At 45.1% G+C, this 26,566-nt stretch overlaps 1 protein-coding gene across 2 annotated transcripts; it reads right to left on the reverse strand.

Moving 5' to 3' along the window:
* Positions 1-214: 214 nt before the first annotated feature.
* MBD6 (methyl-CpG binding domain protein 6) lies at positions 215-26,516 on the reverse strand. Of its 2 annotated transcripts, none has more exons than XM_058170749.1 (13): positions 26,165-26,516; positions 21,125-21,278; positions 20,009-20,145; positions 19,812-19,914; positions 18,395-18,560; positions 16,010-17,263; positions 12,935-13,482; positions 12,085-12,226; positions 10,269-10,450; positions 6,085-6,573; positions 3,310-3,356; positions 2,838-2,913; positions 215-1,853 (listed from the first exon to the last, which is right to left on the reverse strand). In XM_058170749.1, exons 3-13 carry the CDS (start codon positions 20,119-20,121, stop codon positions 1,779-1,781), a joined length of 3,195 nt encoding a protein of 1,064 aa, XP_058026732.1. In that variant the 5' UTR covers positions 20,122-20,145; positions 21,125-21,278; positions 26,165-26,516; the 3' UTR covers positions 215-1,778. The 2 variants fall into 2 exon arrangements, 1 of the variants encoding a protein (XP_058026732.1); XR_009153624.1 differs by lacking the exon at positions 215-1,853 and adding an exon at positions 3,753-3,830.
* Positions 26,517-26,566: the final 50 nt, after the last annotated feature.

Below are 26,566 nucleotides of genomic sequence, written 5' to 3' on the forward strand. Positions count from 1 at the left end.
CTGAATAAGAATTAAAAGATGCACAATGCAGGGAGGCAGCTGCCAATTTGCAAACCACCTGCTTGTTATTGCTTGTTAAGGTTGCCTGGCCAGTAAGGCTGTTTCTTTGAGACAAGGCAGTTTCAGCCTCTCCCACATCCTAAGTTAAGACTATAGTTCTGTTCCACGACTAGAGTTTCAGCTGCACCCAAAAACAATCGCATCCAGCTGTTTTAAATACATATTTTAATACTTGATACAAAACACCCCCCCCCAAAAATAAACAAATAAACAGTAACTTCAATCTAAGCTTCAAAATATTTTCATCTGTTAAATTAAAAGTCGCTCCCATAGAAAAGCTACAATTCACAATTGTGTATTTTTATTTTTACAAAACAAAATTTTAAGCTCGAAAAAGGAAAAATAGCTTTTTCCCCCCATTCCTTTTTTTCTTCTTCTTTATACAAAAGAAAGGCCGAAGTTGGTTGGTTGAAGTGCATGGGAGGGAAGGGGAGACACAGCACAACCTGTACAGTATCTACACAGTGCTTTTGCATAATGTGTCGAGAGTTGCAATCCGATGAGGGAAGGGGTGTGTGTGATGTGACGTGATTTGGTCATTTAGAGATGAGGATTGTAGTGTATATGTTTGGGGAATGAATGAGGAGAGGAGCAGGGGGAAAGGGAGCTCGCGCTGGCAAAGATGGGCCAAGTGTATTTTTGAGCACAAAACCTTCTTTCTCCACCCCACCCCAATATGCTGTGACCTGAGTGTTCTTTTGAGGATTTTTTTTAAAAAGGAAAATACAAGGAAATAATATATAGGGGGGTTTTTTTTGTTAAAAAAAGGGGGTATTTTTGTGTAGGGAAGAAAGGTGAGTCTTACAGTCCCAGAGTTCCAACTGGACTTGAGGCGGAGGACAGAACAGGCTAAGTCACCATTCAGGGTCTGGCATATTGTCGCTGTCTTTGAATAGCATATAAATAGAGGCAGAGTGGCTGTGTTGGGAGGGAGGGAAGAAATTTCTGGAAAAACTGAAAGGATTTTTCCTTGAACTTAACGTGGCTTATTTTCCTTATTGCTTTGTACCTTGGCCACTGGGATCAGGACCGAGCTTGCCTGCGTGTGTGTGTGTGTGCGCGTGTGTAAAGAGTGTGTGTATGTTTGGCAAGGCAGAGAGAAGAAGCGACTGATTCTTGTACTAAAAACCCTGAGCCGGTTCTCACCTGCGTGCAGTGCACACAGGCCTGAGGTAAGGTGGGAAGTGAAAGGGCGTTGCTGTCTCCCTCCAGGAGGACACGGCCCTTGCTACTCCTTGCTGAGGTTTGGGGGACCCAACTGTTTAGGGGAATCTCACCAGGGGTGGGGGAAAGACACAAAAGCAAGGGCAGGAGGGCCTCCTGCGCCACCAAGAGGAACGTTACAAACATGGCTTCAAGAAGTGCTATGGGCGTGGCCCTCTTCCTCTCCCCCCTCCCCCTTAGCCTCCTCCCGACAGCACCCCCACCCTTCCAAAAAAATGCTGAGACCAGAGCTGCACCGTGTACTTTTAGAGACCCCTCTGGCAAAAGATTCCGGATCCAGGCAAGTGGTGAAGCTAAAACACATTCATGGTCAAGATGCTCAGAGCCATCAGCAACAACCGATCCTTTTGCTGGTGTTTCCTCCCCTCCTTTGGAGTTACACCCGTAGGCTGAGCCCCAGAGATGGAAGGGGGTCATGGATGGGGAGAGACAGATGTCCCAAGCTCTCTTTGCTTCAGAATGGATAGTGGTGGAGACCCCGCAGTCAGGCAGTGTTATGTGGCCAATTTCCTCCTCCTGTTTTTCACAGGCCGGCCAGGCCGAGGCCGTCGAGCAACAGTGTAGTCAACCTACAAGGGGGAAAGGTGAGGAAAGACAAGTTAAGGCGCGATTCACAAGTTGGGATAACAGCACCACTCCTTATTCCTTCCCTTACAAACCGGGGTGGTGGTGTGACCAAGGCCCAAGTAGTGATAATTCAGTCCTCAACAAACTATTTTATTAAAACAGCTGAGAATTAATTCATTCTAATTCATTCTCAGCTTAATCCAAAACAAAATTCTTAATAACCAGTCCCTCGGCTGTATCACCAACCTTTGATGTCGTTGGCAACCTGCCAAAGGCTTTTCTTGGCAAAACCACCACAAAGTTCAAGAGACGCTGATAAGAAGCATGGAATCACCGTTGCTTTTCTATAAAGAACCCAATGGCTCGTTGCTACTCTTTTAAGCCTTATGGAAGGGGCCAATCATCTTCTCCTGAGTCGTCCTTTTTTCTTCAGCTGCTCTTGCCTTCTGGCAGCTCTTCGCATACATGCACTAGGAAAAGGCTCCTCCTGTTCCTCTGCCTCTCTGCTGTCTGCCTCTGGAGGCTCCAGAGTCCGCACATCGCTCCCAGATGGCTCTGGCCCCATCTCTGCTTCCGATGCAGAGCCCTCGTCCGGGCCTTCCCCTGACTCCAGGACTGACCCATCATCCTCCCCAGCCTCCTTACTGTCTGACTCCGTTGCCAGGTCCGCGGACTGCAGGCAGACCACAACAAGTGGGGAGGGCATTCTCAGGAGCACACAATAATAACAACCCTGGAGCATCTCTTTTGTAGTCTTTGTAAATGGCCTTCTGCAGCCACAATTGCCAAAAATAAGTGGCATTTTTTCCTCCACATTGCAATAGAAACGTATAAGCCATGAAGGAGCCATTTACCTCAATTTAAAAAAGAGGCAAAACATATCAATACTGTAAGCCAAGCCTTAGGGGAATCTCCTCCCCAAGAAATACTGGCTTGGTCTACTTCACATTATCACCTACTCACCCATGAGGAAAAAAAATATTTACCAATGGGCTGGACCCTGGATCAATGCTAGGACCCCGAATCCGTGTAGTCTCAGGTCGGCCACTGGGCCGGACACCACTGCAAAGAGAAAACGGGACTAATAACACAAGAACCAGGAGCACTACTCAGGTGACTGAGGACACAGACAAACATCCAAGTGCTGCAACAACCCTCTGAAAGAATGCAAATGACCAGCTGTCTGCAAGGAAAATAAATCCTTCCATTCCCCACCATCCTGTCAGAGCTGAAGAAACTTCTTGGATGAGAAGCGAAATGTCTTAAAAAGGAAAAACAACAACAACAAGAAAGTCCAGTTGCCTCCTGAAAAAGCACCTTTGGGACAACCATGACCTGGATGACTGAGAATCTCTACAGACAATGGACTAATAAATAACCTCTGAGGTATCCCAAGCTTGTTTTGAATTCTGCTATGTCTACTCTACAAATCCCGTCCTTCTGAATACTGATTCTCACCTTTTCCTCCTTCGGCCACGTCGGGCTGGTCGCCTACCTGGAGGGCCCTAGAGAAAGAAACGAGTTAGAAGGTAAGTATCAATTCTGAAGATGTCAGCTTCCTAAAAGCACTCCAGAGCTGGCAATAAGACCCTCTACACAATTTGCTTGATTGGCAATGCATGGTTTCACAACCATTCTACAAGGAACAGCTTATCCAGTCAACTTAAGGGCACAGTAAAGCTTCCCTAAACATTTTTTTCGTTTCAGTCTGAAGACAAAGTGGGAAAATGTAAAGGTGTGCACAGAGACACCCATAATTAAATGCTCCCTCACGTAACATATGCACAATATTAGATAATCTGGCACATCGCTACGTGGTTCTCCTGTTCTCTACATACATGGGTTTATATTTAATATTGTTAGAATGAGGGCAAGTTATTGAAACAGCAACACATACATACCTCCCCCATAGTTTGAAGAGTCCAAAATTCTTCCTGAGTAAGCTTTAGAATAGTCTTTTACTTTAAAACCAAAGTCCTCTGAAGAAGGAGCAATCAAAGGAAACAAAATAACGTTTGGGTTCACACATCACACTAAGCCATAATTTCAGTCTTATTTATTTATTTATTTATTTATTTATTTAATTTATTTATTTTATTTATTTGCATTTATATCCTGCCCTTCTCCGAAGACTCAGGGCGGCTTACACTATGTCAAGCAATAGTCTTCATCCATTTGTATATTATATACAAAGTCAACTTACTGCCCCCAACAATCTGGGTCCTCATTTTACCTACCTTATAAAGGATGGAAGGCTGAGTCAACCTTGGGACTTGAACCTGCAGTAATTGCAAGCAGCTGTGTTAATAACAGACTGTCTTACCAGTCTGAGCCACCAGAGGCCCACTAGAAGCAGGTTACGTCCTGAAAGCCCTCTGCTATTTGGGTCTATAGTCTAACCCAGGGTTGTCACACTGGCAGCCTGCGGGCCGGATACGTCATGCGCAGGTCACACCCAACCCTGCTCCACGAAGGGAAAAAAACGTTGCAAAATGTCACATGATGGCAAAATGACGCGGCAAGTTTGACACCTGTGATCTAACCAATCCCACAAGTTCCTCAAATAGGAGTTTCAAACTATGACCAAATCCCACAACATCCCTTTATTAGGAGAGACTGGAGCACTAAATGCAGTTTTCCCCCATTTGTTTACGTCTCACTGAGATGAAAAGCAGCAGCTTTCAACTGCTAAAAGCAAAGCCTCCTTGTTTGACCTCCATGTAGTGTGGAGTCAGCCTTGTGTCAGAAGAGCTCAGCCTGGTTTCCCACAGTGCTGATTTTAAAGTTAAGACAGCTGGAGGGGTAGAAAGTGCTGCAAAGATCAGGGCCAATCTGTGCGTTTAGAGCAGGGGTGGGGAACCATGGCCCTTTTATGACTTCAACTCCCAGAATTCCTGAGTCAGCCATGCTGGCTCAGGAATTCTGGGAGTTGAAGTCCACCAGTCATAAAAGGGCCATGGTTTCTGGGAGTTGAAGTCCACCAGTCATAAAAGGGCCATGGTTTCCCACCCATTTAGAGTGACGTAAACCCCTAGCAATTCTGGTTTGCAAATTAAAATTAGCCTTGGTATTTATTATATATGAATCTTGCTCACTGTAGCTTACTTAGCAAATCATGATTAAGAAAACCATGGCTTAGTATAATGTATGAATCTAATCAATACCATGAAATCATATGGCTATGGGTCCAATACAAGAAAAAACAAAGACACACTATGAAGCACTTTCTGGAGGACTATGGAAAAACTGGGAATCTTCCTAGCAGATCTGGTATTAACGGTATACAGTGCTTGACTAAGATCTGGTATTAACAGTATTCAGCTAGTGCTTGACTTATAACCATTCATTTTAGTGACCAATTAAAGTTACAACAGCACTGAAAACAATGATTTATGAGTGGTCCTTAGACATTGCCAGAACATCCCCACGGCCACGTGAACAAAATTGGGGTGGTTGGCAACCGGCATGCATTTACAACCACTGCCGTATCTCAGGGCTGTGCGAGTTCCCCATTTGCCACCTTCTCAGCTGGCTTCCAACAAACGATTGATCAGTGTGGAAAGCTAGATTTGCTGAATCAACTGCACTGATTTGCTTAACAACTGTGGCATGCACACACACACACACACACACACACACTCCCTCATAAAATTGGGCGTAACTCTCTTAACAATTGCCTTGTTTAGCAATGGAAATATTAATCCCAATTGTGGCCACTGTGGGACCCTGGACTCAAACTGGAGTTATCTCTCACCTAAAGAAGAGACCAACATAACTGCTTTGTAGACTAGATCAGGGTCTCCAACCTTGGCAACTTTAAGACTTGTGGACTTCAACTCCCAGAGTTCCTCAGCTAGCTTTGCTTAGCAAAGCTGGCTGAGGAACTCTGGGAGTTGAAGTCCACAAGTCTTAAAGTTGCCAAGGTTGGACACCCCTGGACTAGATCAAAGGTCCATCCTGGTCCAGCACTTGGGGTTTGATGGAGTTGTCAATAAGAAAGTACCTCCAGAAAGCAAGCTTTTCCTTTTTGGAGTGTCTGGACAATTGTGGTAAAACAATTTCCCTAGAATTCCCTTGAACTCCTTCCTTGTTTCCCCAACTGGGTTCCCTTCAGTCATACTGAGACTACAACCCCCAGAATTCAGCCAGTTGGCTAGCAATTCCAGAGGAAGCAGTCTCCAAATACCTGAAGGGTACCAAGTTGGAGAGGACCATTTAAACACTTCTACATACCTTTATCTCCTGAACAGCAAAAGGGCCTGCTTGGGTTTCTGCACTGCTAGCCACCATTTCCCCGTTGCAACGCCAAGTGGGATGCGACAGAAGTCCTGTGCCCAACTCAGGAAGCTGGCCATTGAAGTGCCGCCTGCCCCGCCCCCGCCCACCCCCACGGCGTCCAGTCTTGCTGCCCCGGAGTGATCCTCGTGAAAGGCTGCTGGCAGAGTCCCCATTCAGTTCTTCTGGGCTACATCTGAGCCGCTTGTGGGGAGAGTGGGAACCGCTGGCTTCTTGCCTTGCGGGGGCCTCCTGTTCTCCTTGCTGGGCTGGCTCAAGGGCTCTGGGCGACTCTAAGGCACTTGTGAGGGCAGTGTCCATGCAAGGGGGCAAGATAGCCTGGTGGCTTGGCTCAGTCTCTGGCACAGGGAGCACGCTGGACAAGGCTGAGGCTGGAGGTTCACTGGGTAGCACCAGTTTCTCTGGGGCACTGAAACCAGTGCTTAGCTGGCAAACAGAGAGTGAGAAAGAGAGAAGAAACCTTCATGAGATCATTTTATTCAGAGGTGGCTTCTCCGAAAGATTTTCTGAATTTACCTTTTGCCAAGTGGATGGATATTTGAATGTTAACATTGTTGTTAAATACCGTGTTTCCCCCGAAAATAAGATCCGGTCTTATATTTTTTTTGAACCCTGAAATAAGCGCTTGGCCTTATTGCCATGCACTCAAAATCTCGATTGGGCTTATTATCAGGGGAGGTCTTATTTTGGGGGGAATCAGGGTATTCAATTTTTCAGGCCTGCCTTTCTAAAGATCATTAATATCACACTCAATTGGCTTATCCTGGTCCTTTCTCATCTTTTAACCTTTCAGAGGTATTGGACAGAAGTCTAGACTTTCTGTTGCTGGCTGCCTCCAACTCAGCATGCAGCCATTCATTTGCTGCCCTGCTGTTTTGCTGGCATTTTCCTCCTTACCCCAATTTCTTTTTTCCCTTTATCTCCTTTCTATTTTACTTATCTAACTTTCTGGTTTTTCCCCCCCTCTCTCCTTATATTTCCCTACTCAATTTAATAACTTCTCTCCCTGTGATCCGATACTGCTTCCTCCGCTACCGCCATCTTGAAGGAAGGAACGAAGGAAGGAATGACTTGAACAAAGAATGTCTAGTTAGTTCACACGTATACTAAGTAGTAAACATGTTTCAGAAGATATTGGTTGTTTAGACTAGGAAAACTGAATCCCAACTGGGAACGGATAGGTCCCAGTAGAGGAGAAAGGAGATTCTGTTGTATTCCTCCAACTACAGTAATTATGTGAATCCAAATATACTCCTTGGCCATGTAATTTTATAATTTAGGCCAGAGTGTATTTATGACAGTTGGTAATAAGGATTAACTCTAACTTCCTTAAAGTTCTGGAACAAATTGCTTTTATTTATTTATAAAAAAATATTAGTCACCCATCTTACCATACAGTAACTCTGGGCGGCTTAAGGTTACATCTAAGTTAAAACAAAAATGTTAAAATCAAACCTTAAAACCAAAGGCACAGGGGCAGGTTGGGGGCAGAAGGGGGGGGGAGGTGGGATCTGTTATTAATCAACCATCTCCACTGAGCTGATCCCCACCCTGGGGGCCCCAACCGAGTGGCACAGCCATGACTTTAGGCCCTTACAAAAAGATAGGAAGGTTGGGGTCAGAAAATTCTGCTCCTTCTGCTGCTGCCCACACAACAATTTGTTCACTGCACACTGGACAAGACTCTGACAGCATTGGTTAGTCGGTTGAGGATTGATAAATACATCTGAGTATCACCTGCGTACTGATGACACCTGACTCTGAACAAATGACCTCCCTCAGTGTCCTTGTATGCACAGGTGTGGTGAGAGCATAAAGTTGTGGTATTCTTCAAATCGAAGTTTTCAGATTCAACCCATTCCTCCTCTAACCAAAACCAGCAGGAACTGGTGACCCTATTTCTATTTCTTACAGCCATAAAGGTAAAGGTTCTCCTCGTACATATGTGCTAGTCTTTCCTGACTCTAGGGGACAGTGCTCATCTCCATTTCAAAGCCGAAGAGCCAGCACTGTCCGAAGACGTCTCCGTGCTCATGTGGCCGGCATGACTCAACGCCAAAGGCGCACGGAATTCTGTTTCCTTCCCACCAAAGGTGGTCCATATTTTGCTACTTGCATTTTTTACGTGCTTTCAAACTGCTAGGTTGGCAGAAGCTGGGACAAGTTACAGCCATAGAATATTTTAAACGTTTGATTGAAATGCACGAGTACCCAACTTCCGTCGAGGGAAATACAGTAATGCCCAAAATCTGTCAGTGATAGGTAGACTAAACTAGAAAATTAACTCCATAGGAAGACTAAAATTACTATTATTGCGATAAGTATAAAAACAGAATTTTGTCAGTCGGATTATGTAGTAACCTTCTCTTTTTATTTATACGTCAGTAAATTAAGAAGCATCTGAGTCATTTCTGAATATTATCTGTCTGTTGTGGACTTAAAACAAGTTTCACTTTTCATTAACTTAGCAACAGATCTTGAATATCTCCATCTGTAAAGTCAGATATTGCAGGAACTACTAGCCTAGGATTGCCATGTTTCTCTTGAAAATTTAAAATATAATGTAGGATCCCTGTAATTCAGATACATATTTTGGGTACCGGGGCCCCCAATGAAAAAGTTACTAGGACACTAAGGATGTTGTGAATTAAGAGAGTTTGGGAATCGCTGTTCTTCACAGCAGCTCAGGGAATAATCTTGAGGAAGGAATCACCCTAAAAAGGATAGCTGGCTGGTAATCAGCCAATGCAATAAAACTGCAGAAATAATTAAATGTCACTACTTTTAACCCAACAGTTTAATCCCTAATATGGGTCCTTATGTATACTTAGCTGGTTCACTTGGTTGTTTTCCTCCAAGGGTTTTCCAGGCTTCTCTTCTGACATTTCATCTTTTGGTGTTTCTTGGAAAACCTAGCTCCTCCCCCTTCTTCCTCCATGGGATTAGCAATAGTACTTAGACTTATATACCACTTGACAGTGCTTTACAGCCCTCTCTAAGTGGTTTACAGAGTCAGCCTATTGCCCCCAACAATCTGGGTTCTTATTTCATCAACTTTGGGAGGGGTGGACGGCTGAGTCAACTTTGAGCCGATGAGGATTGAACTGCTTGCAGTTGGCAGAATTAGCCTGCAACGCTACATTCTACCCACTGCGCCACCACGGCTCCTCATTAATGCACAGTAAGAGGCTGCAGAAGAGCGACCTGGTCCAAGGTTCTCATCATCTGGCCATTCCAGGCACAAACAGAGGTCTACAACAAACGACCCACCAGACTCTCAGGAAAAACTTCACATGTCCTCTAAAACTCCTTCAGATTCATCAGGCACCTGGTGCAGACAGCCTAATAAGAGCTGTGTTGGCACAGTGGTTAGAAGGCAATACTGCGGGCTAGTTCTGCCGATTGCCAGCAGTTCAATTCTCACCAGCTCAAGGTTGACTCAGCCTTCCATCCTTCCGAGGTCGGTAAAATGAGGACCCCAGATTGTTGGGGACAACAGGCTGACTCTGTAAACTGCTTAGAGAGGGCTGTGAAAGCACTTTGAAGCAGTATGTAAGTCTAAGTGCTATTGCTTATAGGTCATATCTTCTTGTAGGGGGAGGAGAAAATTGCACAGGCACACCAAAATAGCAACCAAAGAGAGATCTAACCATGGCAAAGGACTGATGTAATGTACTCCACTTTAGACCACATCACAGCTACCCCAAGGACCAAAACCAGATTTAATGTGTGATGTCTGGTTCTTTTGATGACTGGGTTGCCATGAGCTCCTTAGCCATCCCGAATTCAATGCCATCAAGGGGAAGGTTAAAATCCCCAAGGACCATCAGCCCCAGGGTATCAACCACTAATTCGGCAAGGGAATCAATGGTTTAAGTGAACTCCTCCAAACCACCATATATTGCCCTTACAGATATTAAACACACTCCCCTTTTTTTTTTTTGCTTCAAGTTTAATCAACGCACAATTACAATTTGCAAACACATTACTCTGAGTACACATTTAGGAATGAAACGTGCTCTTTTACTACAAGTATGGATTCTGCATATGAGAGAAGAACTAAACACTGCCCATTGCCCACCTACCCTGAGGCCGATAATGACACTATCAGGACTGCTCACCTGTAAGCTCTGGAGGAGGCAGGCCAGGGGGTTGGAGCCTGCTAGGAAGGGCAGCTGTCCTTGGAAGAGCTGGATTCCGAGAGGCCCTTGCAGACTGGGTGGCAAAAGAGGCTGCTGGGCCTGGAGAAGAGGACTTCCAATCAGTGAGGGGCCTGAGGCTGGGTTCAGGGATGGAAGATCACCTTCACGTGGGCAAAAGGGAGGAGAATGTCAACTCTGCTGCTGGCATGTAGCTATCACCAGCACCCATCCCAAATACTTCTAGGGGGTACTAGCAGTAAGCCTTTGTAAGCCTCTTTTCTCCCCTCCAAACTTACAGTGAAGTGCCGGAAGGTCTGGAGGACTTTTATCTGTTATCCAATTTTGGCACGTTCAGAAGGTATCTGAAAGAGGCATCGATGTCCATACAACTGCCTTTGTTTGCAGTGGATTAAATCAGGCACGGGTAGCTGAACTGAAGAATTGTCCCTTTACAACCATTCCTGCACAGCCTAGTAAGTGTAACTCTATTCCCTCTCCACCCAATCATGTCAGCAGGGGAATGCCACAAGGGGAGAAGCAAGTTGTTGGCACGTCCACATTGAGCAAGTACTCTGCACCAACTGCAGCTCTCCAGAGGTGGTCAACCACAGGTGATCCTTGCTCACTGATGCCTCATTTAATGACAGTTCAAAGTTATGATGGTGTAAAGAAAAACCAGCTTGCGGTTATGACCAATCCTCACATTTATGACTATTGTACAGGGTGTACAATATATCTATGGTTTTTTTTTAAATTTAAATCAGATTTTTAAAATTTAAATCAGATTTTTAAAAATTCAAATTGGATTTCTTTTTTATTTCTATCAAATTTATAGTTTTCTATTTGATACATTAATAATTTAGTTTATTCAGCATGAAATGGAGCTTAGTTATCTAGCATGAAGCTGTATATCCCGCAAAATTTACATTTTTGGTAAACTCATTCAAGGAATCCAAGCTCTGCAAGCTAAATAGGAAACCTTCATTTTGTTTGCAAATAATAATATTAAAGATTCTAACTATCAGCAAGAATGAGTCCTTACATTTAAAGAGCACCTGTCATTTCAGATCCATCATGGCAGTGCCTGTTGGCGGGCATCCATTCACCTGCTGCCCATCACGTCCCTCACCTTGTTGTGTCCCTGCCGCATCACCAGCCGTCCCATTAAAGTGAATGGGACTGTCGGTGAGTCAACAGCGGGTCAGAGGAGGAGCCACTGTGGGACAGAGATGACAGCTGCTCTTTAAAAATTATGATTTAAATCGAGGTGATTTAAATCGAGCCTTTTTACTTAGTGATTTAAATCGTGATTTAAATCACCTCGATTTAAATCAAATCCACCCTGCTAGTGTAGCAACCCATGGTCCCGTAATTTAGGCACTTTGCAATCGGTGTGAATTTATGACCGTTGCAGTCTTCCATGGTCACATGATTCAGCTTCTGACAAGCAGAGTTAAGGAAGAACAAAGAAGTAAAATCACAAGGCATGGTCACATGATACCTCACTTAATGACTGCTGAATCACTTAATAACAAAGGGAAGTGGGCTCCTAAGTCGATCCCAATTTAGTAAGAGTGCTGTTGGTCTCTGTTGCGATTGATAAGTGAGGACTGCTGCAAAACTCCACTTATCTCCTGCCTGGAAGAATCAGACTGGAGAAAGTGAAGAGCAAAACATTAGAGCGATAGGACATCTGTGAGGGACAGCCTCTTTCTGCTTAGGGGCAGTCATTTGGGCTTTAATATCTTCACCTTTCCCAGGAGTTTGGCATCGGATAACATGACTATCAACTCACCCAGAAGTGTGGTACTCAGCAGCGGGTTGACGAGCTGGGGCAATATGGGATTCAGACGCCCAGAGGCACTGGGGGTACCCTCAGTAGTTGTCGGTGTGGTGTTAGTGGAGGTAGGTGCCACAGGAGTGTTAGCCAGTCCAGTCTGGAAGGACAGGAAAGGTCTGAGACAGGAGCAGAGCCATCGGAACGAGCCCCTCAGATGATTTTAGGAGAGAATGCAAAGCTGTTGCTCAGGCTCAGCCACCAGGTTTGACCCTAAACAGGGTTTCTTTCATTTAAAGCAGGCGCAGAGCTCTTTAAATATTGGTTCTTTGATTATCCAACAACTAGTTCGTAACTCTTAATGCAAAGTCTCCTTGGAATCACACTTTCTTAATACATAAAGTCAACAGATCAGTATTATCTCCGTACTAGCTGGAAATATCTTGCGAAGGCTCTGCTAAACAGCAACTATATTCCTTCCAACCTTTCATGTTCCTAAGGTAGCCTTCAACCCAGGGGTGAAATCCAGCAGGTTCTGACAGGTTCTGGAAATTCTGAGCAGTTCGGAGAACCGGCAAATACCCCCTCTGGTTGGCCCCAGAGTGGGAAGGGAATGGAGATTTTGCAATATCCTTCCCCTGGAGTGGGGAGGGAATGGGGATTTTGCAGTATCTTTCCCATGCCACCAAGCCACGCCCAAAGAACTGGTAGTAAAAAAATTTGGATTTCACCACTGCTTCAACCTATGATCCAATCCCACAAGATCCTTGTAATGAGGGAGGCCGATGCACTCCCCATCCGATCCTATCGCGTCTCAATCAAATGAAAAACGTCTAAAAGCAACTGACCCCTTGCACAAACTTCTTACCTGTGTGGGGCTCGGTCCTGTGTCAGAAGAGCCCAGGCCGGTTGCCAACAGTGCCGAGTTTAAAGCTAGGATAGCTGAAGGGGTGGAAAGTGCTGGGAAGAGCAGGGGCTGCAGAGTTTCAGGCAAGCTGGCGAAGGGCTCCAACAATGGCTCCGTTGTCGCTGCTTCCCTCTGCCCTTCATAAGCCGCCTCTGGCAGCGCCAACAGTGATGCCAGGAGCCCACTTGGCTGTTGTAGCAAATCCAGGCTGGGCAGCACCAGAGGCAACAAGGGCTGTCCGTCTGGCTCCTCCTGCAGGTTAAGAGGGGGAAGTGGCGTCTCTGGGCCCAAGGTCAGCGAGAAGGGGAAGGAGCCCAGGGGGAACAGCCCAGGAGGTAGAGCATTCCCAAACGGCAGTGCTTGTTCCTGTGCCAGGAAAGGGAACGGATCGGTGCCTGTGGGCAGCGGGCAGCCCACGCCCCCACCTTCCACTGTGCTGGTGGTGACAGTAACAGGGCTGGGGGCGAGAGGGGCTTTGGGTGTCATGAGTGAAGCCGAAGCAGCAGCACCTGGAGGAAAGAAAACAAAGGCATCACCAATCACAGGAATGGCCACAACCCTCCCTCAAGGGATGCTTGTTCCCAGAATGCACTGCACTTTGGAGATGCCCCTTTGCCTGACGTCCAAGCCAGAGCACCTGCCCAGTGTCATCTGTAGCCAAACTCTCAGCAGGCACTTACTCCACTTAACTCCTTACGCAAGTATTTACAGTGGACCGTGTAGGCTTGCAAGCAACTTTTTGGGATGCCAGGGTTCCTGTATATTTTAAGGGATATTCCAGGGGTGAAATGCTCCCGGTTCGGACCGGATCACCAGACCTGGTAGCGATGGAGGCAGGTGGTTCGGAAAACCGGTAGCAAAAATCCCTCCTTTAATGCTTTTAAAAGGCTCTGATGATCCCAGCTGAGCCGTGCGATCATCAGAGGTTTTTTTGCTTTTTCGTTTTATTTTTAAAAACATTTTTTCTTCGGCTGAAAAAATGCTTTTAAATGTAAAAAAAAAAAAAGGCTCTGATGATCGTGCGGCTCAGCTGGGATCGTCAGAGCCTTTTAAAAGCATTTTTTCTACAAGCTCTTCAGCCGAAGAGGTTGTAGAAAAAATGCTTTTAAAAGAAAAAAAAAAGTTGGCCACGCCTACCCAGTCACATTATGCCCCCCCCCAAGCCACACCCATAGAACCAGTAGTAACAAATTTTACCTTTCACCACTGGGATATACAGAGGGGAAAATTCATCACGGTGCATCTTGCTAAAGGCTTAGGAGTTTTATCCTTTCTACTCTTCAACCTCAGAGTTAGTAACTGTACTTGAATAATTCTAACAATTTAATTCAGAGACCAGTGAAATCTTCTGTGACTATAGATCACCACTGAGGCACTTATCAGCCCACCATTCAGTCTTGCCTACTTCTCCTCTGATGAGGCATCAACTTTTAAGCCTTCCATCAATAGCAGTCTAATCTATAGATATTAGGAGGAGATATTTAGTTTTCACATAAAGGTTTATGTGACTGAAATTTTGTACTAAGCCATTGTAGCAGGGGTGAAATCCAGCAGGTTCTGGAGAACCGGTAGCAGAAATTTTGAGCAGTTTGGAAAACCGCAAATACCATCTCTGGCTGGCCCCAGAGTGGGGAGGGAATGGGGATTTTGCAGTATCCTTCCCCTGCCATGCCCACCAAGCCACACCCACAGAACTGGTAGTAAAAAAAATTGGATTTCACCACTGCATCGTAGGCTTTGCTTTCGTTGGAAAAGACCCCGAGATTGGGAAAGATTAAAGGCAAAAGGAAGAGGGGACGGCAGAGGATGAGCTGGTTAGATAATGCCATTGACACAATGGACATGGATTTGGGCAAACTCTGGGAGATAACAGAAGACAGGGTGTGCTGGATCCATGGGTCGTGAGGAGTCAGACATGACTGAGCAACATCGAAAATACTTTGTTCGGGTTGACAGGATTGGCTGTCAGCACTGATTTGCAAAAACATAGTTTTTAGTTTAGCATAGTATAAACCCACTTGACTGTAGCTTATTCAGCAGGCCTTAATGAAAACAAAACTAGTTTAATGTAACACAGGAATCCAATCAATGTTTCTTTTACATTATGATGTAATTAAATAAGTGTTCCTAGGGCAGCACTGGACAGCTACTTTTCCTGAATGTTGTTTTCCTTTTTTAATTGTCCCTACTATGAATGTCACTGTTCGGAGGCAGGTGGGGAGGGGAATAACCTTCTACACCTGTTCCCGTGATGGAAGGTAGAGGGCAATATAGTAGTCAGAATGGCATTATGTTAATGGCCGGACTACTGCTCCTCGCCACTCCTCCTCCTCCATTCCTCAATCTGTAAGTTTCAAGACGGGAAGAAAACAATACAACCGGCACGCCTGGCAGTAAGAAGCAGCAGTTTATCTAACTGCAAAGGATAAAGTTTAAACCACGGCCAGTTGTTCACTGTGCCCTCTGCCAAGGTGTAAGCCACATGTACCACAACAAAGGTTGGCTTGAGTAAACTTTCACAGAATGGGGTATACCACAGACCTTCTCCCATAGCTATTTCTCTCTGGGTAACATTAAACAAAAGCAAAGGCCTATGTTCAAACGCCCGATTAATGGGTACCTCTGATTATTCAATGCCCACCTCCTCCATTTCATACGTATTTTATTTTGCTCAGACATTAACCTGTTGTAAATATCATTCGAACCAGAATCTGTAACTGGTGACAAGCCTTGATTATAAATTCAGGATTGCATAGCCTGAACTTTGCATGATCAGATGGCAATTCAACTTGGGCAGGGCCTTTTGGTTCAGCAGAGATAAGATCTGCTTTCCTGGCCAAGAAAAGGGAGGCAAGGCAATCAGGAGGTGTGACTGCCATGGGACCGGCGATTCCCTGCCTTTTTTTATTTCCCTTAAAGAGAAGAAGAAACAAACTCTCCAGGACCCTCAGACAGCTGTCACTCAGCTGCAGCTCCCAATCTGGGGAAGGACAAAAACATGATGACGGCCACCTCCGCTTCCATGTACAAACCTACCTGGGGGTCCATGGGATGCAAGCGGGGAGGTGGGAGGTTTTGGCTGTGTGGAACTCCCTGAGATCTGTTCGGAAGACGCAGAAGCCAGCTGACCAAAGAGGCTGAGGAGTTGGCTGTTGAAGTCCTGGAAGGGGGGCAAAGAATTGGGACTGTCGCCAGCAGGGGCCTGGAGAAGTGGGGGCAGGCCTGGCGTAGGTGAACTCCCGGGAGGAGCCAGCAGACTGAGCAGAGAGGCCAGCGGCTGTACCGGGGTGGCTGAGCTTGGGGGTCCATTCTTGGCCTCTCCTCCGGGGGGCTGGTCCCTAGGCCAGGGGTGTCGGGTCAGTGTCTCCTCAGGATGGGTGACCCCCGCCTGCCCTGCGTGGGAATCCTTGAGCAGGCGCAGGACAGTGGGGGAGCGACGTTGCCGCCGAGGTGTCCGCCCGCCGACCACTGACAGCAGCAAGCGGTTGGGTAAAGTGCTGGCAGCCAGCTCATCGGGACGCCCCCTGCTGGCCAGCTGGGCCTTGGCAGCTGCGCTCAACAAACTGCTGGCTGGGAAAGAGCCTGGGCCCTGTGGAGGAAGGAGCAGCAGGCCAGGCGGTCCTTTGCCTTCCGGGGCAGCTCCTAAGGGCACTGAGGGCAGGTTATTGCTGCTTTGGTTGGTTAAGGCGTTGGTCGGGGGTGCTGCGTCCAAGCTGGAGGGCCTAGAAGCCAGGCGGTGTCCAGAGGGGCCCTGCTCGGAGGAGGCGGAGGAGTGCCGTGACCGCTGTGGAGAAGGCTCAGCGCTGCCTGCTGACGAAGAAACGGAGGAGAGGCTGGTGGGGGCGGGCGAGCCGGCAGCACTCGCCTGCGAGCCAAGAGGGATGGAACGACCACTCCAGGGGCTGCCCTCTTGACCAGGCCCCATTTCATCTAGCAAGGGGAAGAGGAAACTGTTGGATGAATAGGGCCGGGGCGATGCATCTGCTGAGGTCTTGCTGGGCAGGAAAGAACTCCCAGCAGCATTCAGTTCAGACGGGAAGGTTGGGCGGGCACCGCCATTGACAGTGGGTGGCAGACGGCCTGGGAAGACATCCCCAAAGAAAGCGTTGTGATGGCGGGGAAAGGAAGAGCTTGGACCAGACCAGACACTGCCGTAACGATCAGAGGGACATTGCAAGGAGAGATCTGGCCCCTTGGGCAAGCTGGTTGGAGCTTTGCTGGAAAGAGTCTGCTGCAGGCAAGTGCTGGACCCTGGCATGGCTGGCTGAGGTGGCAGAGTCATCCCAGCCCCTGTAAACAGAGGAAAAGGTAATTATTCTCCAAAAGGAAGGACAAGTAGGAACCCCCAACTTACACCAAAAGGCTGGCTAGCTGCTTGGATGGAATGAGAACACAGAAGATTAGATAGGAGGGGCCAAAAGATAAATTTAAAAATCAAGCTTCCTTTAAACAAGTTGGGACATCCAAGTTTCTCCACCTCAGCAATAAGATAGAAAAACCAATCTTCATCACATTTCACACCTTCAGAGGCATATTTGTTCCCCGTTTTAAGACACCCTTTTTTTTTTACAATTGTGCCAATAATGCCATTATTGTGGCATTATTACTATCAGTGGTATTATCATTATTTATAGTTTTTATTTTTGTTGCTTGTTGCTTTTAATCCTACGCTTGCCATCCAGAACCATAGAGTTGCAAGATGGGCAGCTATCTACACTGCCATATTAAATCAATAAGATCATTGTAAGCTGCCCAGAGTTGTTGGATATGAGATGGGCAGCAAATAAATTGAAAGAAAGAAAGAAAGAAAGAAAGAAAGAAAGAAAGAAAGAAAGAAAGAAAGAAAGAAAGAAAGAAAGAAAAAGAATTCTTATTCAGACTTGATAGACAGCAAATAAATTTTATAGAGAGAGATGATAGATAGATAGATAGACAGACAGACAGACAGACAGACAGATTGACCGATCTTGGCATGGCTTCTATCCTGTTTCCCCCAAAATAAGACATCCCCTGATAATAAATTAAATTATTAATTAAAATTAATATTAATTAATAATTTAATAATAATAATAATAATTAAATAATAATATTTTATTATTATTATTATTATTATTATTATTATTATTATTATTATTATTATTATTATTAATAATAATAATAATAATAATAATAATAAGCCCAATCAGGCTTTTGAGCGCATCGCAATACAGTCAAGCGCTTATTTCAGGGTTCAAAAAAAAAAAAAAAAAAAAAGACAGTGTCTTATTTTTGAGGAAACACAGCATTTAGAAAGTTAATCCAGAATTTTTACTCAGACTCTTGCTCACCCTAAGCAAGAGGCCAAATGTGAAGCACTGGGACAAAGAACAGATGAAGAAAAGAAGAAAACAAACCAGGCCATTCATCAAACGACACAGTTACCTGGCCCCAGAGGTGGTAGGCCCAGCGGTCCATGGCTCTCCATGCTGCGATAAAGTGTTGCCATCGCCACAATTTTCCGCCGGTGATTGCAGAGCTTGGTCATGTCTTGGTCTCCCTTGCTGCCTTCACTCCCAATCACCATTGCTGCAGGGTCGAAGTTGAAAACCTAACCACAATGGGGAAAGGTTTAATGACTGAATACCCACCCTTCCTTCATCTGACAAAAGGTGCTACGGGAGGAATCTACCCATTCATTCTTTGGTTCTACTAGGGATCAGGACTGTCACTGAACATCAGAAACCTCATGAGTTTCTATGAAGGATCTTCCACTGATTTCAGGGGGATTTACGTGGAGGAGCACCACCTCCAGCCCCTGATAATACACGCTGTGATCATTTAAACCCGTGTTTCATCTGAATGAAATGTAACCCAACTAAGCATTTTCTAGGTTTCAACTCTTACTCTTTTTGAGCGCAAGCCACAGCAAGCTACTCAAAGACCACGTATGGTGGCTTGGCTTGGATTTCCTCCCCTGGGTTTAAGGGTGTGCAGGGCCACAAGCCAAAGCATTCTGCCTTTCTATACAAGTGTGTACTTATGGTAGCTAACTGTAATTAAAATACAGAGCACAAAATGAACCACTTTAAAAAGGAGAGTCAAACTGACAGTTAAAAGACAAACGGAAGAGTGTGTTTTGATTGCTCTTAGAAAGAAAGGGGAGTGGGTGTTAAATGCAGTTGTTCAAAAACTCTATTCCACCACCTGGAAGGCTGACTTCTTTGGCCAGTTAAAAGAGACTGAGAGTGGTGTGTGTGTGTGTGTGTGTGTGTGTGCGCGTTTAAAAGAGCCTCTCCCACAGATTTTAATTGCCAATCAAGTATATAATGTGAGGGAGTGAGGGAGTTTATCTCTATTCCACTGACAATAAATAAGACCTCCCACAGCACATACCGTTGTAGTTTAGCGCAGCCTTCCTCAAACTGGTGTCCTACAGATGTGCCATAATTCAGTTTCAGATATACTCCCAAACAGCCCTAGCCAACAGGCAAGATTAAAAGAAGCTGGAAAGCTAAGGTGGTAAATCATGTTCTTAGTTGATCTATCAGCTGACTAGCAAGAAATATGTCCCAGTGATAAAGCACACACTTTGCATGTAAATGTTTCCAGGCTCCATTCCTACCACCTGCATAAAGGCTGAGAAAGACACCTGGCTAAAACTAGAAAGCTCTAATCAGCCAGCTAGAAAACCTAGAAGGATCCACTGATTTGCTGTAAGAGTTTCCTACGCTCCTTGTCATGTGTTATTGGCCTCTTATGCTTGTGGGGATTTGTTTCCGCGTAGGCAAATAAAAAATTCTACCCCAGAATCTCTCAACATCAGATACTAATCGGCTTCTCTCTTCACTCCTCTCTCTACCTTGTGCACGTTGAGGGGACACTCCAGCCCACACTTGCAAGTGCCGTCCGCCAGCAGATACGCACGAGTCTGCTCCAATGAAGCCAAGCTCGTCCCGCTAGGACTGGGAGAAAGAAAAGAGGGACAGGCCAGATTAGCACGAAAGCGGTGGCGGAGAGCAGAGGAGAAAGAAAGACATGGTCGGGGGCAGGCTGTACCTGATATAGCACACTCTGCCCTCTTCCACCCTGCGCTGCCAGCCCACAGGCACAGGTGTGACTGCTGGACGCCCACCTCGATCCACACCAGAGCAATCATCGCCGCCATTCATTGTGCTCCCTCAGCGCTTGGGTACCTAGAAAAACTCATGGTGGTTAGGATGGAAGGCACCATAGTCATTAAAAGAGCATCGAGAGCAGCAGTAGGAGAGGATCCTAGCTACCGTAGTATTCGCGGGGGTGGAAATGCAAGAGATGGGTAACCTTAGTTCCAAAGAGCTGGGGCTAGATTCTAAGCTGAAAAGGATGAGGCCAACTTGTACAGGCCCGACAGCCTTTGAGGGGCTGCAAGGTCTTTAAGGCATCTGCTACCTTTACAAAACAAACATGAGATTTCACCCTCAGCCTTGCTCAAAAACCTGGCATCTGAAACTGGGCCCCCACCTCTAAAGTCTCCCAACTCAGGTAAACAGCCCGCCACTGAGCCTGCCACTGAGCCTTTCCTATCAGGGAAAGGTGAGATTAGCTCTAGGACTGCAAGAGGCTTTGTGTCATGGGTAAGAGTTATTATTAGCTGAGCCAGCAACAGAATGGCTTCAGGCCAAGCTACACAAACCAAGAGAATCACACTTTGGGGACCTCCACCACCTCAAATTTCAAGTAGAAGGGAGTCCCATTTTCTTTTACAATGGATTTTTTTAAAAAAAGGATAATAACAACTCCCAATATAATTCCCTACTAATTTACAAAAGTCCAAAGTAGCACAGTCGTGGAAGAGCTCACTCCCGGGATGGTATGCTAAGATTCTGGGGAACGGCAGAAAGGTTGGGGGTTCATTCAAAAGAAAGAGAGCAAACAGGTAGCTGGAGAGAATAAAAGAGGGAGACAGAAGGGTGGCACTGCCTGAACTAGGGTGCTAGTAAGACAAGGCTTAAACCAGCAGAAGATCTGAAGGGAGTCAGAGAAACAGATTTGCATTATCCAAGTCCCCTCACCCCCTCCTCTCCCAATTGAGTGGGCAGTTCTGCCCTACTAAACAAAATCAGGAAAGCGCCATGAAACAGCAAACAGCTGGCTGATCCTTTAATCCAGCTCTGCTATGCAGATGGCTCCTACCTGCTCATGGCTGCAAACCTCGCGGCAGGCGATGTTAAGGCTGGGTGTGTTCCCTTGAGGCACTCATAGTCAGTCCAGCGGCCTCTCTTCTGAGAATCCAGATGGTGACCTGTCCAGCAAGCTCACGCCACTCAGGAGCCACACTAGCCTACCCCTGGAAAGGAAGGAGAACATGAGGTTGAGGCTACTCAAGTGAGGAGGAAGAGGGAGATAAGATTCTCTACAATTGTTTTGATAGAAAATATCTGGGTCAAATACTTGTTTTTTGGGGGGACGACACGGGGGCTAATGTTAGGACACCATTCTAATGTGTTGCTACTGTTCCAGTCTGGATTGGTAAAAGTTCTTGTTACTTTAAAATGAATCACACTTTACTATTTGGTGTGGTACAAGGAAGTGATAGATAGACGCCCAAGGAAAACAAGGCCTACCATTAGATTCCCAATTATTACGGAGGATTAAAATCCCAGTTTAAAGTGGGGGTGGGAGGGAATATTTGAATGTAACAGCAGGACAGAAGTTAAAATATAAGGCTGTGGCAACCCTTGGGGAAACTGACCTGCATGTATTGATACATATGATATATATTGTACACCATCGGATCCCGCTTTCTGAACATAATCTACACAAAAGTAAATCCTTAAAGAGAAAACAGTCTAGAAATAACCAACTTGGAATACACAGATATTTTGGGTAAAAGTTCCTGTATGACACACAACCAGTTAATCATGGATTCTGGGCATCATAGTCCAAAGTGGATTATAATGGGGGAACCACCAGGTTATCTCCTGATCCTGAACCTAATCCAGGTTCAATCTCTGGCATGTTCAGACAGAAAAATCTTGCCTAAAACCTTGGCAAAACATGACTAGTCCATGTTGGTAATATAGTACCGTACTGGATTAGTTGGACCAATGGCCTGATTTAACGTAAAACAACTTTCTATATTCCTCCTGGCAAATAAACATTTAACCAATCATAGGAAAGGGTTTCAAGTCCAGCCCATTCCACGTTGCATGCAAAATCCAGAAATCATCTCTACTAATCTAGAATACTCCTCCCTAAGCGCATGACTTATAATGAGTGTTATAAAAGCGAACCAATGGCCAATTCCTTTGGGTGCACATCTAAATCATATGCTAATTTTTCTTATTCATAAGAGTGGCATTTCTAGGCAGATAGAAAGATGCAGACAAGATATTGATTTCTCCCATGCCACAAAGAAAAGAAGCTTCTACAGAAACATGTCGATGCTAGCTGAATCTTAGGAATGAAAAATTCAGAGTATGACTAATGGATCGAATGTTATACAAATAGCCCACAAAACGCCTGTGGCCCATCTCCATATATACAAATGTGTTAGCCTATACAGACAACTAAGCATTTATTTTTAGAAAGCTCTTTGGCTGATTAGCCAAAGGCAAATCTTTGTCACCTTAAAACGATTAGAAGAAATGCTTATTTAGAATTCTGAACATTATTTATTTTATTTCTATCCCTCCTTTATTATTTTTACAAATAACTCAAGGCAGTGAACATATCCAATACATCTTTCTCCTATTTTCCCCACAACCACCTCGTGGCTTGGAATGAGAGAGAGTGAACGGGCCAAAGTCAGCCTGCTGGCTTTTATAGCTAAGGCAGGACTTGAACTCATAGTCTCCTACTTGCTGGTTGAGGAACTCTGGGAATTGAAGTCCACAAGTCTTAAAAGAGCCAAGTTTGCAGACCCTTGGTCTAGACTGGCTCTCACATTAGCTGAAAAATCTACACTCATCAGGCTAGCCAAGGATTAAACAATAGGGAGACAACATATTATATTTCTCTTCACTGCAGTCATAAAAAGTGACTGAAAATGATAGCCCAATTAGAATTAATTACTAATAGAGGAAAAAACAGATTAATTTCATGTATTGTGTTAAGTCAATATTTCTTTAACCATGGTTACCAAATCAACCACAATTAAGCCAAGACTAAATGAATCACATGTATATAGTTAGTATACTCTTAATATGCTATGAACCAGATCACAGCTTGAAATGCTCTACTCTTAGCGCCTTTTAACAGTAGCAGAAAACAGAAGAGAAAAAAAGAGAATCTGTACTAATTCTACCGATCAGGTGAGTGTAAAAAGCATAAGACAGGATCAGCAGTTAAAAAGTTGGCAGTTCCTCTCACCACACAAAAAATCGATTAAAATATATCTAAAGAATTCAGAAATACAGGGGAAAAATATTAGGAATGGTTAATAAACCTGCTGACACATTGATTGGCTCCTCCCATTTACTCACTAACAGAGCTAAAGGTAGACTGGGCTAGAGCAGTATAAAAGCAGATTTCTTATTTCAGAGCAGGTGAATGTAAACAATTTTTGTGTGTGTGCCTAGGTCTTTTTTTTTTCTTTTGAGGAAAGATCTGAAAGCAATGCTGAAGCAATAGGGGGGAAAAATCCTCTTTCTTTTGAAACCATATGTGGTGTTTCAACTTACACCTATATTATACAATCTATATTTGTTTACATTTTAAAAAAATCACTATAAACAACAGGGGAAAATCAGAAGGATGTTCATCTTATCATCCTTAAAGACAGCCCTATTCCTGAAATTGGGCCCTGTCATATTAGTTGCTCCTCTGAGTGAAACTTAACACCTACATCTAAAGTGGCTGCCAATGAAACAATGAGGTAAAGACAGTTCCACATCCAAGTTAAAGTGCCCAGGCCTTGTATTGTGACTGACTATGGCTTAGGTAGTTCTGGTTCTGTTGCAAAGAAATCAACAGTATATAGGTTTTAGTATGTATTTTATACTAAGTATATATTTTAAAATGTTAAGACTTGTCCACATGTTTTCTGAATATATTCAAGTCATTTGATTCTTTGGAGGGGACTTTTTAAAGCAGTATAGAAAATTATACTGACCCACTGCAGAGGATAAAAAGTCAAAAACTATATTCAGGAACCTGATTGCCGCAGTTTAATAGAAGTTGGCAACATGGTCAGGATCTTGTAACGCAGGATAGATATCCTCCACCAGGATACAGGTAGTCCTCGACTTATAACAGTTCATTTAATGACCATTCAAAATTACAACGGTATTGAGGAAAGTGACTGACCATTTTTCATTCTTACAACCATTGCAGCATCCCCATGGTCACATGATCAAAATTCAGACACTTGGAAACTGACTTATATTTATGACAGTTGCAATGTCGTGGGGTCATGTGATTACCTTTTGAGATTTTCTGATAAGCAAAGTCAATAGGGAAGCCAGATTCCCTTAACAAATGTGTTACTAACTTAACAACTGCAGTGATTCACTTAACAAGCGTGGCAAGAAAGGTCATAAAATGGGGCAAAACTCATTTAACCCGTCTTACTTAGCAACATAAATTTTGAGCTCAGTTGTGGTCATAAGTCAAGGACTACCTGTAATCAAATGTATGCAGCAAAAAGATTAGACTACTCTCTCGATTGTATAACTGCACTCTGATTAACTTGGAACAAGGCTAGCATTGTTTATATTCTGCAAGGTGTGTTTACCTAATCTAGTTATTTTCAACAAACCTATACTGCACATTTTGAACAATTGGTAATATTGTAGAATCAAACCTAGTTCTTTTTTGGGGGATGGGGAGGGGAATACAATACCCTGTGCTTTCCAGTTGTGCTCAACTTCAGCTTCCCTAGCTACATAATAATAATTGCATGTAATTCTGGGAACTGTAGTCCAAAATATCTGGAAGGTAGCATATTCTCAAATGCATCAAAATAAAGAAAATAAAAATCGCAAGACAAACATGCCTGGCTGAAAATGTATATTGTGCCATTAATTATTATAGCCTAGATTCCTGCAAGTTAATTCCCTCCACTAGAATCCTTTGCCCTTATCCAAAATAATGGGAACACAAGGGGATTTTGCATAGGAAGCGAGTGTAGCTTTCAAACTTTTTAACAATTACCAAGGTGTTACCCTCCCTGATAAGCAAATTCCTACTGAAGAAGATTCAGGGTGCTATTTACTTTCCAATTTCCCCCCCTAAAATTGATGCTTGGATGGCAACAGCCAGAGCAATTCTGTAATCTGAAGAAAAGGATTCTAAGAGAGTTACGTTCTACTCTTGCGTTTCCCAACCTAGTGCCCTCTGGATATGCTGGACCACTATTCCCACCATCCTTTTTACACAACACTTGACAGAAGACTTTCTGCATATTTTGGCTCTGACTTTGAGAAAGTTTATTAATCTCCTTTTATTTGGACTCCTATTGAAGGAGAGTCAGGAAAAATGGTCCTAACTACTTTTCTGGTGACTTTTTAACCTTTCAATCACACTGGAGGAAGCAAGTCCTCCTTTTACCTCCCCCTCCCCCCCCCAGTCTGAAAAGGCACCATCAATGCAAGAATGGGAAATACAGACACCAGATTCCAGGAGAACCCCTCTTAAAGAGAAATTTGTGGGGAAATATATTGGTGACCTGCATCTCTTCTGTCTACCCCCCTTTTTTTTCTTTTTTCTTTTTTTTTGCCACCTGCAGTTGGGAGAGCCTGAAAAGAAGGAGCTGGAAACAGCACCCAGTAATCTTTTGGTACTGCCCCTTCTTCCTTGGGTCATAGACGCAGATGAAGGGTGGCTGAACTTTTCCCACCGTAGCAGTAACCGAAGGTCTAGGCGTGAGGTTTGCAAACCCACCTCCCTCCCGAAGAAAGAGAGAACATAAGGCAACCAAGCACCCCGACAACCTTTCTCCTTAGCTTTTGTGCAATCGGGGTTTAAAAGAGAACCCGCCCCCTTTCCCCCAAATTCATTCCCTTTTGGTACAGGAAGAGTAGTTTTAAGAGGTGGCGGCCAAATCGCCCTTTCCCAGCAGCTCCTCTTTTAATGGAAAAGGCTGGGCAACTCCGGCAGAAGTTTGAACTGTCAAGAGAAGCTGCAGCGGGAGATCGGCTCGACTCCGGGCACTCACGACTCCCCTCGCCTATGCCAAATGCACCCCCGGATCCGACTTCAGAGTGTGCCCAGGGGGGGCCCTTTGGCACTTACCTTGGTTCATGGTGCCCCCTCCCCAGAAGCAGCTGCAAGCTCCAACTTGTAATCGCGTCTCTCTACGGGCGGCCACCCCCCACCTGCGGTGGGTGCCCGGTGGGTGGGTGCGTGGGTTGGGTGGGTGGGGGGTCAGGGTGCAGAGGATCGCTGGTGCTCTCCACCCCCACCCCCCAGTGCCTACCTCACTCCCTCCCTCCCCCCTGGACTCAGTGCCAGGAAGAGGAGGGGGTAGAGCAAGGGAGCTTCCTCCCTGGCATGCGCACTGGGGGCCGGGTGAGGGTGGAGGTTGGGGAGTGGGGGAACAGCCCTGGGAATTCCGTTCCCGACCTCCTCCGCTCTGCGCTTAGGGCGCAGGAGCTGCGCTTTGCGCGCAGGGCTCGCGGTAAAATCTGGACTGGG

Source organism: Ahaetulla prasina, chromosome 2 (assembly GCF_028640845.1).
Source record: "Ahaetulla prasina isolate Xishuangbanna chromosome 2, ASM2864084v1, whole genome shotgun sequence".
Classification (NCBI taxonomy): Eukaryota; Metazoa; Chordata; class Lepidosauria; order Squamata; family Colubridae; genus Ahaetulla; species Ahaetulla prasina.